Below are 17,531 nucleotides of genomic sequence, written 5' to 3'. Positions count from 1 at the left end.
GCGGTCGATTTGTCTAGGGAAGAGTGTGTAGATAGCCTGGATCATGTTGAGATCAAAAAAGAGGCGCTAGGCGTCTTGAAGAATATTAAGTTGGATAAGTCCCCAGGGCCAGATGGGATCTATCCCAGAGTACTGAGGAAGGCAAGGGAGGAGATTGCTGGGGCCTTGACAGAAATCTTTGTATCCTCACTGGCTACGGGTGAGGTCCCAGAGGACTGGAGAATGGCCAATGTTGTTCCATTGTTTAAGAAGGGTAGCAGGGATAATCCAGGAAATTACAGGATGGTGAGCCTTACGTCAGTGGTAGGGAAATTATTGGAGAAGATTCTTCGTGACAGGATTTACTACCATTTGGAAGCAAATGGGCGTATTAGTGAGAGGCAGCATGGTTTTGTGAAGGGGAGGTCGTGTCTCACTAACTTGATCGAGTTTTTCGAGGAACTGACAAAGATGATCGACGATGGAAGGGCAGTGGATTTAAACTACATGGATTTCAGTAAGACCTTTGACAAGGTCCCTCATGGCAGACTGGTACAGAAGATAAAGTCGCATGGGATCAGAGGTGAGCTGGCAAAATGGCAGAATTGGCTTGGTCATAGAAGAGGGTAGCAGTGGAAGGGTGCTTTTCTGAATGGAGAGCTGTGACTAGTGGTGTTCCGCAGGGATCAGTGCTGGGACCTTTGCTGTTTGTAGTATACGTAAATGATTTGGAGGAAAATGTAACTGGGCTAATTACTAAGTTTGCAGACCACACTAAGGTGGGAGGAGTTGCAGATAATGAAGAGGATTGTCAAAGGATACAACGGGATATAGATCGGTTGGAGACTTGGGCGGAGAAATGGCAGATGGAGTTTAATCCGGACAAATGTGAGGTAATGCATTTTGGAAGGTCTAATACAGGTAGGAATTATACAGTAAATGGCAGAACCCTTAAGTGCATCGACGGGCAGAGGGATCTGGGTGTACAGGTCCACAGGTCACTGAAAGTGGCAATAAGGTAGTCAGGAAGGCATATGGCATGCTTGCCTTCATTGGCAGGGGTATTGAGTATAAAAGCTGGGAAGTCATACTGCAGCTGTATAGAACCTTGGTTAGGCCACACTTGGAATATTGCGTGCAATTCTGATTGCTACATTACCAGAAGGATATGGAGGCGTTGGAGAGGGTGCAGAGGAGGTTTACCAGGATGCTGCCTGCTCTGGAGGTTATTAGCTATGAGGAGAGGTTGGAGAAACTCGGATTGTTCTCACTAGAGCGGCGGAGATTGAGGGGTGACTTGATAGAAGTTTACAAAATTATGAGTGGTATGGACAGAGTAGATAGTCAGAAGCTTTTTCCCAGGATGGAAGAGTCAATTACTTGGGGACATAGATTTAAGGTGAGCGGAGAAAACTTTAGAGGAGATGTGCGGGGCAAGTTTTTTACGCAGAGGGTAGTGAGTGTCTGGAATTCTCTGCCAGAGGAGGTGGTGGAAGCAGGTACGATAGTGGTGTTTAAGAGGCAGCTTGACAAATACATGAATAGGATGGGAATAGAGGGATATGGACCCCGGAAGTGCAAAATGTTTTAGTTTGACAGGCAATATGATCAGCGCAGGCTTGGAGGGCCACAGTTCCTGTGCTGCACATTTCATTGTTTTGCTCCTTGCAGCTCAACAGGAAATTCTTGGAGATGACCAAGAACTAGTGTAACCGAGTCTCCATAATTTTCATGGAAGTTCCACTGGCTCTGTCAGGAGACTGAGGAATATTGGGACCTACATTTTTACCTTCTCATTTATCACTTGCCATTCTTTGTTAAGTTTACACGATGCACATTCACTACATCCTCTTTCACGCTTTACAATTTCCCACAAAACTTTAGCTGAAAATTTGAATTGTGTGTGCTAATCAGACTTTAACAAAACACACTACTGGTAATTGAACATTGTCTCACTAGTCTTCAATTACAGGCAAGTCCATCATCTCTCAAATTTCTTAGCTTACAGTGGAAAAGCTAAGGCCTCATAGGATGAACAATTCTGGGAGGCAAAAAAGTCGTGAACAGAAGACCAAACCATATAATTAGGTCACTATTATCCAGTACAATATTCACATTTGTTTAGAATTACTTGATAATGATTATAAAAAAGAGAGTTAACAGTTACTAATTTAAAGCAGGTGTTTTAACTGTATACTGGGACAACCGAGCAGAAATTAAAGATTCAAATCCATGTGCTATAATATAACACACACTGAGCAATCTCTGGAAAAACCTTTGTTTGTATGTGCAGCCAGCGTTCCCACTGGGAGTGTTATGTGCAAACAATTCCAGTATAACCAAATTTATGGGGCCATGTGATGTATGCACATGCGACTAGAAGTGGAATTTTCTCTCTATTCTAACAATGTCAGCTTAGCACTCTAGCCTCCAATTCATGGACTTGTGCCCCACTCCTAGACACACGTAATCCAGGCTGAACGTTAGTGAATATCTCAATACCCATTCCTTGAGGTCGGTATATTTATGTGCTACAAACCAGGCAAGAGGCATGCTTGTCAAAATTCTTGGTATCAGTAATTGAGTATAGCATACAAGAAGAAGAACTGATAACCAAACTGACTTTTGGTTAATTCCAGGAAAATGTAAATCTCCACTACCCCAGCTATATAACCCTCTGGATCCCAACTTTGGGAGTTCTTTTTCTGGTGCAAACCAAACTGGCATTAGTTATTTATGGGGAGGTGGTGGCATAATGGTAATGTCACCAGCCTAGTGCTGTAGGGACATGGGCTTGAATCCCATCACGGCAGCTGGTGGATTTAAATCCAGTTAATAAATCTGGAACTAAAAAGCTAGTCTTAGTAATAGTGACCAATTATTGTGAAAGCCCAGCTGGTTCATTAATGTCCCTTAGCGAAGGAAATCTGTCATCCTTACCTGGCCTACGTGTGACTCCAGACCCACAGCAATGTGGCTGACTCTTATATGCCCAAAAATGGTCTAGCAAGCCACTCAGTTGTATCAAAATCGCTACAAAGTCTACCTGCACCACATGCAGCAGTTCAAGAAGGCAGCTTACTACTACTTTCTCAAGGGCAAGTAAAATGCCGGTCTTGCTAGCGATGCCCACATCCCGTGAAAGAGAAAAAAAATTAATGGGGAGGAAGCAGAGTCAGCATTAGTCACCCTGTGAAGGAAACAAGGCCAAATCAACACTTGTGAGATGTAGTTCTTTCAAACATGGCTGTCACTTTGGAGCATCAGAATCGTTCTGGACATGCCAAAAGAACCACCAAGGCAGCCCACAGTTACATTATTTTTGAGTTAGCACTTTGCAGAGTACTATTAAAAAAAAAATCACAAAATCCTGTCTAGAATAGCAGCAAATGTTGACTACTCCAAAAAGATAAATTGGTGACCGAGGTAACTGGTATACAAAGTTACATTTGTATTGGCGATGTTGGAAATTTTTGTTTGTAAAATTGAGACTATATATCCCTTCTGGACATTCATTCCAGGTCGAGTCAAGCCAGTTTATTGACCATCTCAAACTAGAAGATATGCAGTTATTTCACATGCAGTTCTGGTAGTTGTAATTTATCTAAAAAAAATGAAAATCAATTTAGATGACTTATCAGCTTGCATGGAGTTGGTTGCGTACTACAGACAACTTGGTTCTTCAAATATTGTGCAACAGAAATTGATAACACTGCTGCAGTAAAGTGAGTACCAAAACTTGTTTTAGTCTCTGTCTCACCAGATAGACTTTTGATGAAAGTTAATGCAATAGAACTAGATGAATTATTTAGCATGGCAATGTTAATATAATACTATACAGGTAATGCGAACTCATTTAATTAGGAAGTCAGACCATTTCACGATGATTTTGTTTGACCAAGAATGCAATCAAAGCATTTCAATAACCAATCGACATTCAATTACCAAAATAACAGCACTAATTTCAGTCTGGTTCAAATTCAGAAAATCAAGAATGTGACTCTACATGGTCAGTCAGTGCACATTTCAATGATTCAGTGGCAAATGTCCCAAAATCATATTATATGTCACTATAGAGCCACAGTGATATACATCTATAGAAAATCACGCCATCTCACAGAGATGTAAGTGTCAATTGCTACATTAAGGAACGAGACGTCTCTGTAAGAAAGCACAGAGTTTCACTGTTGACTGTCTAGAACTGCATAACAACCATCGACAATCTGCCAACGTGTTACTCCTAGAACTGAATTGCACACACTAAACGCATTTACACCAGATATGTATAGAGGACTCCAAGTTACCAGGATGGCACCATCCCATAACCATCCATTAGTATTTTGCCAAAGATCTTTGTATGCACAGGAACTATAAGTACGAGAAATGTCATTTTTGAGCGACTCCAAGTCTCTGCTTGTATCGAGCCAACTTATGGTTTAATTTACCACCCCAAACTATAAAGCAGAAGAGAAGATTAAATTTAGAAGAGGTAACGTTAGCACTTTGGCAGTCAGCTTTGACACAAATTAATTGCAGACCCACTCCAGTGAATCCTGTTATAACAGGCACACCTAAGGTAAAGGGTCAGGGATGTGAATGTCAGTTCAACTAAGACTTGAAATTTTCACTAGGGCAGCTAAAGAGTTGGTTTCTGCTTCCATTTGCAGAACACATGTAGTTGTTTTGGACCCACCAAAAAAACGTGACGTATGGTTGTGTAGGGATAATGTACACCAAGCAGTTCTTCATTTTGTTTTGGACCTTCACAGTCTTACTCTTCCTTGTTATTATAAAGATCCTTTCTGGCTCACTTGGAGTTGTTCAAAAGGAATGCAGCTGATGGAGAAAGGGTTCAGAATGGTTTTCATTAGTCAGTGTCTGTCTTTGGCAGGACACCAGGCATCATGATAGAGGAGGCAATGTATAGACTTGAACCTGCAGGAAAACAGGATGATATTAAGAATAGAATCTGATTTGAGCCATTCTATTTATTTATATACATACTTTAAGCAGGAAGACAGTAGGTTTGATCTTCAGATATGGGTACAGTACATGCCAAAATGGTTTGAAATGCTGGCCCAAAGTTCCTTTTACATTAAATTTTCATGGTCAGCTGATCATCATAATTACATGTAGCTCTAGGTGCTGATCCAGACACATGGAAGGAGTGCATCAGTGGTGAGAGTGGAACTTTCTGCATGTAATATTTATAGGGAAATGTCAAAAACCAAAGGGTAACCATTCTTACAGTGTTAGGAAATGCTCATAAGGCATTACAGTTCACTGGTAGCCTTTGCAGAAATTGAAAAGGAAGACGGCAAAAAAGTGAAAAAAAATGAAGGGAAAGGTAATCCAAGGTACAGGCATGAGTCCACAGGCAAGTGACCCTGGAGCCCAACAGCTGACCCCTGTTTTGACGCGACTGAAGTGGAGTTAGTTCTGCATATAATGGTTGCCAGAAGGGTGGCCCATTTTGCCATTCAATGGCAGCGTGCCCGTAAGGAGCTGGATTTCATATCGCAGCTGAGATTTACAATCACAAGCTGATCCAGCCCCATGCTGCATGGAAGTGACAGATCTCCTAGCAGCAGCTCTAAACCAGCTCATTACTGTCTTATCAACCTCCTGCTAATCATCAGCAGTGCCATCAAGTGGCATGATTAACATATTACTCGAAACACTCACTCCAGATCTCATCACGTCTTGCGACGTAACTTTGTTTTGTTTCGCAACAAAAATCCCGGTGCAACATTTAGTCTTTCCTTGTTCTCCTGTGTCAGCAACATCTATATACAGCAGGATGTGGAGAATGGAGCAAAGCTACTGTCATCTTAGTTTTTCACTCTACTGCCAGAAAAATGGAGATGAATTTAGCAATTGAGTCCCCTGGATTCTGAACTAAACTAAACATTAGTTTATAAAGAGCCAGAGACAATGGGCTGAGCACTCCTGGGGGTGGGTTGGAGGCATAAAATTGAGTGCAATGCCCAATAGGTCATATAATGGAATTAGATATTTACATTAGAAATGTTTTGTCCAACTCTTCCAGAAAGTATCACATCTCCAAGTACTAAGCAAATCCTTTGAAAATAATATTTATATTACACAACATTTATTTTCTTAATGTTGTGTGCGTTTGTTCTCATCTAAACAACCTCTTGGATGTTTTAAACTGATCACTTGGCTCCTTCTGTCAAAGATTTTCAAATTGACCCTTTCTGCCTTTTAGTTTTCCAAACTGCATTCTAAATGGAATAGCTCCTTTTATTTCCCAGGAAAGTGTTATTGGAAGCTCCTAGATTTTGAATGATTGATCACTCAAATTTAAAAAAGGCATTGTCAATTATGACCAATCATACAGACTTATTTGAGTTTGCGTTATTCCACTCTGAAGCCTGTAACCAACTAAGCTTGTAAATACTGAATTGCAACATGATGTGTCATCCCTGGGATGGCAGGATTGCCTTCTGAGGAGAGATGAGGAAACTGGGTCTGTATTCTCTAGAGTTTCAAAGAATGTGATGTGATTGCATTAAAACGTACAAAATTCTTACAGGGCATGACAAGGTAGATGTGGATAGGATATTTCCCTTGGATGGTGAGTCTAGAACCAGGGAACACAGTCTCAGAATAAAGGACAGGCCACTTAAGATTGAGATGAGGGGCAATTTCTTCACTTAGAGGGTGGTGAAACTTTGGCATTTTCTACCCTAGAGGGCTGTGGAAGCTCAGTCATTTTTCTGTCTTGAACATGCTCATCAATAGATTTCTGGATACGAATGACATCAAGGGATATGGGGATAGCAGAGAAAAATGGTGTAGAGGCAGGTGATCAGCCATGATCTGCTTGAATGGTAGAGCAGGCTTGACAGGCTGAATGCCCTACTCCTGCTCCCATTTCCTATGTTCCTAAGATTTCACTTTTAAGACGTTTACTGTAACAGACTAAAAGCACTATTGATTAAATACTATTTTTGTAGGCAGCTTATACTTTAAACTACAGAACTGAACTTTTAACACAGCCAAAAGAAAACACTATCAGGTATATATTGCACTGTTCTTTAAGTAGACATTCAATTCTCCCAGAATCAGTCCAAAATCACTCTTGGCTCCTGAGGGTTCACTTCCAATCTTTACCTTTCCTAGCCTGGAAACTTTTAATTCCAGAAATGTCTTTCACTGTGCGAGTTTTCCTGGAGATGTCTCCCTTTAGCTAAAGCTAGGCACATCTTCCAGCCTCATTTTAACTCTCCACAAATTTGGTCTTTTCAATCGAAGCATGAACTTCCAACCCGCATTCAGCCCCTAGCAGCTCCCTCAACCCCCATCCCTGGCAGACTAACTGTGTTTAAGTTTTCAGGGATAAGTCAGAAATCTTTCCCCTCTCAAAGTCCAATTCCATGGCAACGTGAATCACATGGGCTTTGTATCCAAGTAGAGATGCTGATTAGCATGGATAATGGGGAGGCGATGGCGCGTAGAGGTATTGTCGCTGGACTAATAATCCAGAGACCCATGGTAATGCCCCGAGGACCTGGGTTCGAATCCCGCCATTGCAAATGGTGGAATTTTAATTCATTAAAAATCTAGAATTAAAAGTCCAATGATGACCATGAAACCATTGTCGATTGTTTTAAAAAGCCCCACCCGGTTCACTAATGTCCTTTAGGGGAGAGAATCTGCCGTCCTTATCTGGTTTGGCCTACATGTGACTCCAGACCCACAGCAATGTGGTTGACTCTTAAATTCCCTCTAAACAAGGGCAATCCAGGATGGGCAATAATGCAGGCCTAGCCAGTGATGCCCACATCCCATGAATGAATAATTTTTTAAAAAGCTATCCTTGAAGGCCCAATTCTCTTCATCCTGGAACTAAATGGACAGCTAAAAGCACAACTGTTTACAACCTGATGTTCTCAACACTTGAGAGTTGGAAGACTCATGATATACCCTTATAAGACTCCACTGTTAGTACACATGCTGCTGCCATTGTCTCCAAGCATAAACACCTTGCACCTTCTTCCTAGTCAAACAACCTAGGCCCCCTTTAATCTTTAACAATCAAACCAACCAGGCTTGCTGTCAGGCAGACTTCAGAACAGGTCACTTGACCCCCTTCATTTTACCTTACAGACAGACACAGTCCTAAACGTTATTTTATAAACTTCATAATTGTAACATTTGCCAGAATTTTCCAGCCCTCCCCACTGCAGCGAGCCATTGAAATCTCCATTTACATCGGCGGGATCGGAAGATCCCATCGGCATGAGGGGTTGGAAAATTCCGGCCATTGCGTTTAAAGGAAGGGCCACCAACCAACTTGACAAAAATACTTTCTTTTTGTTAAAGACTCATTCTTAAACTGTTTCTGAAATGTCTTGCATTTAAGATGCCTAACCATGATGCTTTATAGATTCATGACATTTTTACTGTAGAAGTATACTTACTGCAAACTTTGAAACTTTTATAACTAGCAGCTCCTATGTACATCAGTTGATTGACAAGAAATCATTCCAGGTATCGGCAAATAACGTGATCAATTTGTCTTTAGTAGGTAAAAATGAAAAATATGTCACTGTACCGTGAAGGATCCTCCGCTAGACTGAAAGGTCCTTGGACTCTCAGTATGTTCCGCTTGATTTCTGAACTTCCATAACTTAAGGTGACCTAAAACATTTCCAATTAATACCTTAGGTACTGCATTCAGTCATTATTCAGAAAACTCAGAACATTGTGTTTCATTATGAATACAGCAAGAAAGTACATAATATTAAATACGTCATAGCCCTGAAATGCATATGCCTGCTTCAATGTGGGCCATTCTGCAAAGCTCCACTCCTGAGTATCAAGGGTCGAGGTGGCGGGGGATGGCATTAATTAATTTGAATAAATGTGATGGATTCCCACATCACTATGGTTGAACTTTTAGGGCCTTAATTTTTCAGGTGGCGGGCGGGCTCGGCGGAAGCGGGTGAGGGAGGTCGGCGATTGGCTCCACACCGCCATTTTACGGGGCGGGCCTATTAAGGCCCACCCAGTGTAATATGCGAACCATAGCACTCAGCGCTACCTGTGCAGGTGGGGGGAGGAGGGAGAGTCAGGGCACAGAGCTGCCTCAGGGAAATTGAATCGCTATTGAAATTATTAAATAAATAGTTTAAAAATTTAATTAAACATGTCCCCTCATGTCACATGAGATGGGACATGTTTTTATATTTAGGAAATTTAAAAAATTTTATTAATAAAAGCTTTAGGAAACCTCATCCCACTCATGGATAAGGTTTCCTAAAAAACGTGAAGGCCACTTGGCCTTTTCGCCTGCCCGCCAACCTTAAGGTTGGACGGGCAGCGTTAACAATTACATTAATAACTTCCTTGATGGCCTTAATAGGCCGTTTACATTTCGGCAGGCGTGCAGCCGACTCTGGCGCGTGCCCGCCAAACGAAACATTGTGAGACAGCACGATGATGTCGGGATGCATGCCCGATGCCATCATGCGTCAGCATGTTGGGCCCGCCTCCGCACGCCGACTGAAGAATCCTACCCGGGGTGTCTATCAGAGCAGGAAAAGTAGTTCCAGCAAGTTACTTGTTCATCTGCAGATGTCACTGTCCAGGGAATTTAATTTAATAGTGTCTGACTGGCATCTTCTGCCTTCCTCTACCCCCAACTCTAGAAGGTTGGCCATTTTACAGCAAGAGGCAGTAGTGTGATTAGGGCTCCAAGCCAAAACTCAGGACTGGATCCCATTTCAGCTGCTAAGTACGTATTTCTTCTTAGTAATCAGGGTGCTCAGCGATAGGGAGGCAAGATGTGGGGGAAATTCCGAGCATTGGAATTTCCTGTACTTGGTCTTACAGTCTCGAAGCCAGGAGTCATATGTCACATTTGAGAAGGGTAGAATTCTGCCTAAACAAGCCCCTGCTCAAATTAGCAGTCAGTTTATGGATTCATTGTAATACAAAAGCAATATACTGCGGATGCTGGAAATCTGAAACAAAAACAAAAATTGCTGGAAAAGCTCAGCAGGCCTGACAACATCTGTGGAGAGAAAGACAGAGTTAACGTTTTGAGTCCGTATGACTCTTCTTCAGAACCGGTTCTGAAGAAGAGTCATACGGACTCGAAACGTTAACTCTGTCTTTCTCTCCACAGATGTTGTCAGGCCTGCTGAGTTTTTCCAGCAATTTTTGTTTTGTTATGGATTCATTGTAACTGGTCCTTGTCAATTATTGCTTGTCGGTTGACTTACGCCAAGAGTTCACACTGGTTCTCAAGCAATTAAGAACCCCCTGTTAAGGTGAATTTTTTTCGCAAGCAGGTCCAGTTGGTTATGCCAGAAACACACCCACAGGTGCTTCTCCATGCTGACCCTGCTTGAGTCAATGCTGCTGCACCTAATAGTCTGATGAACAGAAGGGCCTCTTTGGGTGCAGCTTTGGTGCATGCCCACCTGTGTGCCCAGAAACTTAGGCCTCCATTTATCCATGGGGGTGGATTGGAGGTAATGCTTCAATATCCCAATAAGTATATGCACTATGTCCATGATACTGGGCCTTATAAACCACAAGGCCCAAAGTCTGACTCCTGGACTATGTCTAGTGGCAACTAGGGTAGTTGGGGGGGGGGGGGGGGGGGGGGGGGGGGAGGAGATGTGTGTGTGTGTGGTGTGTGTGGAAAGAGGTGGGGAACCTTAGCATTAGTTTTATTGCCTCTTGGTGGGGGAGAGCAGAAACATGTGATCTATAACCTATGACCTCACACTTTGCCGGAAAATGTGGATGTTTGCTAAAGCAAGGACAACATTGAAGTCAGTTGTCAGCTGACGAACAGTCAAATAATCTGTTATCATTCAAAGTCTAAGCTCAGGTGATGATTGATGATGTGGATGAGGTATTGGAGTACTGCTGGCACACACACACCAGTGATTGTTAGCAAAGTACGGGCAATTCTAAAAGCCTGACCTGTCTGGGGATAATAGGTGGTGGGATCTGCTGCAGGTTCTCTAGGTGTGAGTGGAACAGATCACTGTGAATCATCTTCACCTCCAGTAGACCTTCAATGATGTAGCCAATTGTACAATCGTCAGGGAGACGGATCTTCTCTGCCGTACTTATAAAGTTCCCAAAGCTGTTAACAAAAATTAAACAAAGGTGATATTTATACAAAATGGGAGTTTTGCACCATCCTGACAATGATGACACATTTGACTTTAGAGGGAACCTGATATAACCTTAGCTCCCAATACTGTTCCTTCACTCTAATAAGAGGAAAGAAGTAGTTATTAAGGGGCATAAGTAGTATGCTGGAAGGCACAAGGGCAAACTAACAAAAAGCAAGGAGGATGGCACCTATTATTCATATATAGAATTAACTTCCAGCAACTGTAAACATCTAGGAGGTTTGAATCAAGAGAAGCAAAGGGAAAAACAGCAGGAGGCATAAAGAGCTAAAGAAAGAACAGAAGAAAAGAAACACAAATGGCAAAGTGAAGAGATGGATTGGAGGGACAGAAACAATCTGAGCACAGACAGCAGGTTATAAATTAAACTATAGCCTTGTGCAAAAAAAAAAATCCACAGAGGGAAAAATTGTAAAGTACAATAGCAGTTTAAAGACTTCAATGCAAGTCAAAGGATAACCTTAAATGAAAAGTTTAAGTTATAATAAAACTTAACATTGAAGGTTACAATAATACTATTTTTCCTTTATGAGATGTGGGTGTCGCTGGCAGGGCCAGCATTTGATGCCCATCCCTAATTCCCCTTGAACTGAGTGGTTTGCTCGGCCATTTCAGTGGGCAGTTAAGAGTCAGCCACGTTGCTGTGGGTCTGGAGTCACATGTAGGCCAGACCAGGTAAGGACAGTAGATTTTCTTCCCTAAGGGACATTAGTGAGCCAGATGGGTTTTTACAACAACCCATGATAGTTTCATGGTCACCATTACTGAGACTAGCATTTTATTCCAGACTTATTCATTGAATTTAAATTTTACCAGCTGCCATAATGGGATTTGAATCAATGCCCTCGGAGCATCTAGATTATTAGTTCAGTACCACTACACCACTCTCTCTCCCTAAATAGTGGCTGACATCTTATTACATGTTGACCACTGGAATGCTGTAATTAATTCAGGGTTAGGAATGTGATATTGGGAAGCAAAGCATGTGCAAGTGTATATCCTGTGAGATGTGTCCATCTACTTCAGATGGTGTCCAAGTGCTTCCTTGGAAAACTGTAATAGTTGTGATAAATTTCTGATCATTTAAAATAATGTCAGTCAGAAAATCTAGACAGGGCATCTTGTTCAGTGCTCCATTAGAGATTTGGTTCAGAAAATAATCAAATTAGATTCTTTGAAGGACAAGAGGTATTTCAACTGTTTCAATCTCAGACAGAATTGTGCTTTTCAATCAACCTGGTATGTCAAAAGCAGACTATTCAGGCTCCAGGAAGTCTTAGTTCAAACGGACTCCAATTTGTCTACCGAAGTATTAAAAAGACGTAACTTTTTGATTGCCCGAATATTGACAAGAAATTGTTTCATCTTCAAGGAAGATGAAACCCTTATGAATCTCATGATCTTTGGCCTCCTACTTTGCCTAATGATTACAACGATTATGGATAAAAACTGGGTGATTATCAGTGATTGTGTTACAGGTTTGCATTTTGCAGTCAACAGAGAAGCAAAGGCACTTTGCTGCTGACATTTAAGAAAGCCACCCACAGAGAACAAGCAATCAAAGGGATGTCCTAGCGTGCTGCATCAGTGATGTCAGCATGCAGTTAAGCAGGCAATCACATTGACGTATTCACACAGCAAACAAGGAAGTTTACCCTTTACTGTTAACACACATTTCCAGATAGGAAATTAAATGATGTTGATTGGTTTATGATATTAAAATAAACAAACTTTATAAAAAATATACATTTTAAAACAATATGTGGAATTTATCAGAGAAATTTCCATTCCACACATATAAAATTAGCTTCTCAGGGCCTTTGAGGGCATTTAGCAATAATTATGAAGCTCATACGCCGTTAAAAAGTCAGTTACACCTCATTCAACAAGGTGATACCTTTTCAAGGGTTTTTATTGTGAGACTAACTTTGTAAGAATGGAAGCTCTTTTCAATTCAATAGATTTCCCACTGATTGCAGCCTAGGGGTGGTCTCAACAGCGCACCCTCTGGAGAAGCATAGAATCACTGACAGCAGGTCAGAGGTTAGGGATCGTGTGACAAGTAACTCATCTCCCGACTCCCCAAAGCCTGTCCGACATCCCTCCTGACTCCCCAAAGTCAGTCCACCATCTACATGGCACAAGTCAGGAGTGTGATGGAATACTCCCCACTTGCCTGGATGAGTGCAGCTCCCACAACACTCAAGAAGCTGGACACTGTCCAGGACAAAGCTACCTGCTTGATTGGCGCCACATCCACAAACATTCACTCCCTCCACCACCAACGCACAGTAGCAGCAGTGTGTACCATCTACAAGATGCATGGCAGGAATTCACCAAGGCTCCTTAGACAGCATTTTCCAAACCTACGACCATTACCGCCCAGAAGGACAAGGGCAGCAGATGGATGGGAACTCCACCACCTGGAGGTTCCCCTCCAAGTAACTCACTATCCGGACTTGGAAATATATCGCCATTCCTTCACTGTGGCTGGGTCAAAATCCTGGAACTCCCTTCCTAACAGCACTATGTGTGTACCTACACCACATGGACTGCAACGGTTCAAGAAGGCAGCTCACCACCACCTTCTCAATGGCAACTAGGGATGGGCAATAAATACTGGCCCAGCCAGCGAAGCCCACATCCTGTGAATGAATTTAAAAATAGAATCAGCCCAGCAGCTGTTGACTCCAGAAGTGAAGATATAACTCGTCAGTCAACATCTTTAAATCGTCTCGTAAGTGGTTTGCGATTATTTTAATTGGCAAGAGTCAACATGGAATATGTACAAAAATTGTTTGCTGCAGCAAAGATCCATAAATATTGACCAATGCCATTTATTTGCAATGTGGAGAAAATGTTGGTACAGTAATTGAGCTAATGAAAACAGTAAACTTTCAAATAAGTGTGATGATTGTAAATTATCTGCCCTCAATATTATTTTGTCTTTATTTCCTGAGAAACATATGTCATTGCCCAACCATTTTCATCTGCTTCATCAATGACCTTCCCTCCAGAATCCACAAAGACCATCCAATCCAGTCCGAAATCATCTAAGTCATCCAATTTAAAGATCCGTATACAACTGGCCTCTTTTGGACTCTTAACCTATCCTCCCACTTTGTAGCTAACTTGTGTGTGCATGTGTGGACTCTCGAATGCATGTGCATGACAGAATCGGAGCATTTCTATTATTTGTATTTAGATCTGGTGTTAAGCATAATAAATACTAGTTTTCTTTTAAAAATTTACAAGAAAACCAACGTGTGTTTTTTTTTACAGTCATAGCACTTAAACAGTTAAACACTCACTAAATTGGCAAGTGTATTAATTTTAAAAACACCTGTTGTGGTCAATCGAGGAGTGAAAAAAGCAGGGAACCTATCCACCATTCTCACCTGACCGTAACACTGAGCCACTGAATGGGATGTGAACCAGTTGGCTGTAAAGGTCTAGAAACAGAGTGGAGCAGCAAAATTCAGTTGAGAGCAAGAGAAGTTTTTGGATATGGTAACCAGACGGCAGAATGACCTGCAAGGAAGTAGTTGTAGCCAGCAGGAAAAACAGGCCTACGTTAGTTTGTTTTTATAGTACACATAGTCTAAAAGCTGAGTGAATGCAGCTGTGAATTCAAACAAGCTGTTTGTGTGTGGGCAGCCTCATATGTTGTTCAGTTTTCAGTAGCTTTGGCCAAGCTCAACAAGTTTTTATGCAATTTATGAATCTGCACTCTGTCTTTTACCATCACCTGCTTTAATTCTCTATGGAGTGATTGAGGCAGGGTGTTGAATACTTTCAAGTTGTACACACAGTGACCAAATAGTAAGTAGTAGTCATACATTTGAGTTTTTAAGATTGTGTAGCAAGTGGCACTGGGGATTTTAAAAAAATTCTTGTTAATCCGGTGTAGAAAATTTTAATTGGCAAGAGTAAACATGGAATATGTACAAAAATTGTTGCAAAGATCCATAAATATTGACCGATGCCATTTATTTGCAATGTGGAGAAAATGTTGGTACAGTAATTGAGCTAAAGAAAACAGTAACCTTTCAAATAAGTGTGATGATTGTAAATTATCTGCCCTTAATGTTATTTTGCCTTTATTTCCTGAGAAACATATGTCCTTACCCAACCATTTTCAGCTGCTTCATCAATGGCCTTCCCTCCATCATAAGGTCAGAAGTGGGGATATTCACTGATGATTGCACAATGTTCGGTACCATTCACAACTCCTCAGACACTGAAGCAGTCAGTGCCCACATGAAGCAAGGCCCGGACAATATTCAAGTTTAGGCAGGTAAATGGCAAATAACATTTGTGCCACACAAGTGTAAGGCAATGGCCATCTCCAATAAGAGAGAATCTAAGTATCTCCCTTGACGTTTACCAGCATTACTATTGCTGAATTCCCCTATCATCAATATCCTAGGGGTTACCTTTGACCAGAAACTTAACAGGGCCAGCCATATAAACACTGCAACCACAAGAGCAGGTCAGAGGCTCAGCACCCACTAGAACAAAGCAGCTAAAACAAAAACAGAATTATCTGGAAAAACTCAGCAGGTCTGGCAGCATCGGCGGAGAAGAAAAGAGCTGATGTTTCGAGTCCTCATGACCCTTCAGCAGACAAAGCAGCTGTTTGATTAGGCACCCCATCCACCACCTTAAACATTCACTCCTTCCACCCCCACTGCACTGTGGCAGCAGTGTGTATCATTTACACAATGCACCACAGCAACTTGCCATGGCATCTTCAACAGCACCCTCCCAATCTGACCTCTAAGGCCTAGAGGGACAAGTGCAGCAGATGCATGGGAACACCACCACCTGGAAGTTCCCATTCAAGTCACACACCATCCGGACTTGGAACTATATCACCACTCCTTCACTGTCACTGAACTCCCTTCCTAACAGCACTGTGGTTGAACTACACCACATGGACTGCAGTAGTTCAAGGTGGTGATTCACCACATTCTCAAGGGCAATTAGAGATGAACAATAAATGCTGCCTTGCCAGTGATGCTTGCATCCCATGAACAAATAAAATTCCTTAAGTATGTAGACCGGACATACAAAAATGCTGTGATAATAACCAAGTGGATCCCTGCAGAGTGCAGCTCAAATCCAGGTTTGACATGAGTGTAATTCTGTTCCTAGCAATTTGATAGCAAGGGAGGAATTAACACAAAACATGTAAACTAAATATATTGATACCAGTGCTAGGTACAGAGCAAAAGAAAATCTCAGAGTTCAAACAGGCTTTTTAGCCCATTAAGCTAGCTCTATTGTGAAGACCTGGAGTGAGCAGACAGGGCCTTCACTTTACATTCCATCTGAAGGACAGCACGACCAAAGACGCAGCACTCCCTCAGTACTGCAAGGAGATACGATCCGAAATATGTGTTCCAAGCTAAACTCATAGGTTTCAGCCTCAAAGCTGAATGATAACAACTGAACCGAGCTGACACCAACTCCACAGTGAACACCTTCCTGGCATTGGTAGATTTTATCTACTTCACTTCTTTGTCCACTAAGCAGATATAAAAAAGATCTTCAAACACAAGTGAAATAAATAGTCACCCAGAATTGAGGGGAAGCACATACAGCAAAAGTATTAATTGATTAATGCAGTTAACTAGAAGTTAGCGTATATCGAAAAAAGGTACCTGGCCCACGGACTCATCTTTAGTGCCAGTCCACGGCTGATACAGAACCCAGCTCCTCCTGTAGCAAACCAGAACTTCACGGATGTCTGAAGGACACAAACAAGACCATGTTTCTACTATACCATTTATAACAAATACAGAGCTAAACTGGTACAACTTGTCTGGTCAGGCAGTTCCAAGTTACATTTTTAATTTGAAAATTTCAAGCATCTGAGTCTGGATTTCTTCAGGGCCAGAATTCGAGGTGGAATTGTGACAGGGTCAGCCCAGGGAGCCAATTGTCAGAACTCAGACAGAAAATGGCAAATACAGACCGGACAGCTTGACACATCAGTATGTGGCTCAACTTCCTGCCATTAAAGAAACGTAACAGTAATTTTGACATTGGCATATGGATTCTTCTACCGAATTCTTACACAGGTCGAGAATCTGTTATCCGAAATGCTTGGGGCCGATCGCGTTTCAGATAATTTGGTTTTTGGATACCATATATAGGACTAGGCATACTTACAATAGCCTAAAGCCTAGGCTGGCTATAGTCTAAAATAAAGACGAGAAGATGAGAGCAAACAGAAAATAACAAGACAAAGAAAAGCTGGCAACGCCCAGTTCAAGTGTTTCAGGTACTCATACTGGAACTGGTGGAGATCCTATCCTAAAGTTTGTCTATTGCAAAATATATGAATTGTTTCAGGGAAATCAT

At 41.8% G+C, this 17,531-nt stretch overlaps 1 protein-coding gene across 1 annotated transcript in view; it reads right to left on the bottom strand.

Annotated features, from left to right (window-relative positions):
• Positions 1-1,237: 1,237 nt before the first annotated feature.
• The window catches only part of rfng (RFNG O-fucosylpeptide 3-beta-N-acetylglucosaminyltransferase), a 42,851-nt gene continuing 26,557 nt past the window's right edge, over positions 1,238-17,531 (bottom strand). The window contains exons 5-8 of the mRNA XM_078570979.1: positions 16,829-16,914; positions 10,945-11,110; positions 8,561-8,646; positions 1,238-4,914 (exon numbers count right to left, since the gene is read on the bottom strand). Of these exons, the coding sequence (XP_078427105.1) occupies positions 4,851-4,914; positions 8,561-8,646; positions 10,945-11,110; positions 16,829-16,914 (402 nt within the window). The 3' untranslated portion in view covers positions 1,238-4,850. The remainder of the gene's footprint in view (positions 4,915-8,560; positions 8,647-10,944; positions 11,111-16,828; positions 16,915-17,531) is intronic.

This window comes from Cetorhinus maximus, chromosome 24 (genome assembly GCF_964194155.1).
Source record: "Cetorhinus maximus chromosome 24, sCetMax3.hap1.1, whole genome shotgun sequence".
NCBI classification, from domain to species: domain Eukaryota; kingdom Metazoa; phylum Chordata; class Chondrichthyes; order Lamniformes; family Cetorhinidae; genus Cetorhinus; species Cetorhinus maximus.
The sequence above is the reverse complement of the archived record's forward strand: the minus strand, read 5'-3'. Positions and strand labels throughout refer to the sequence as shown.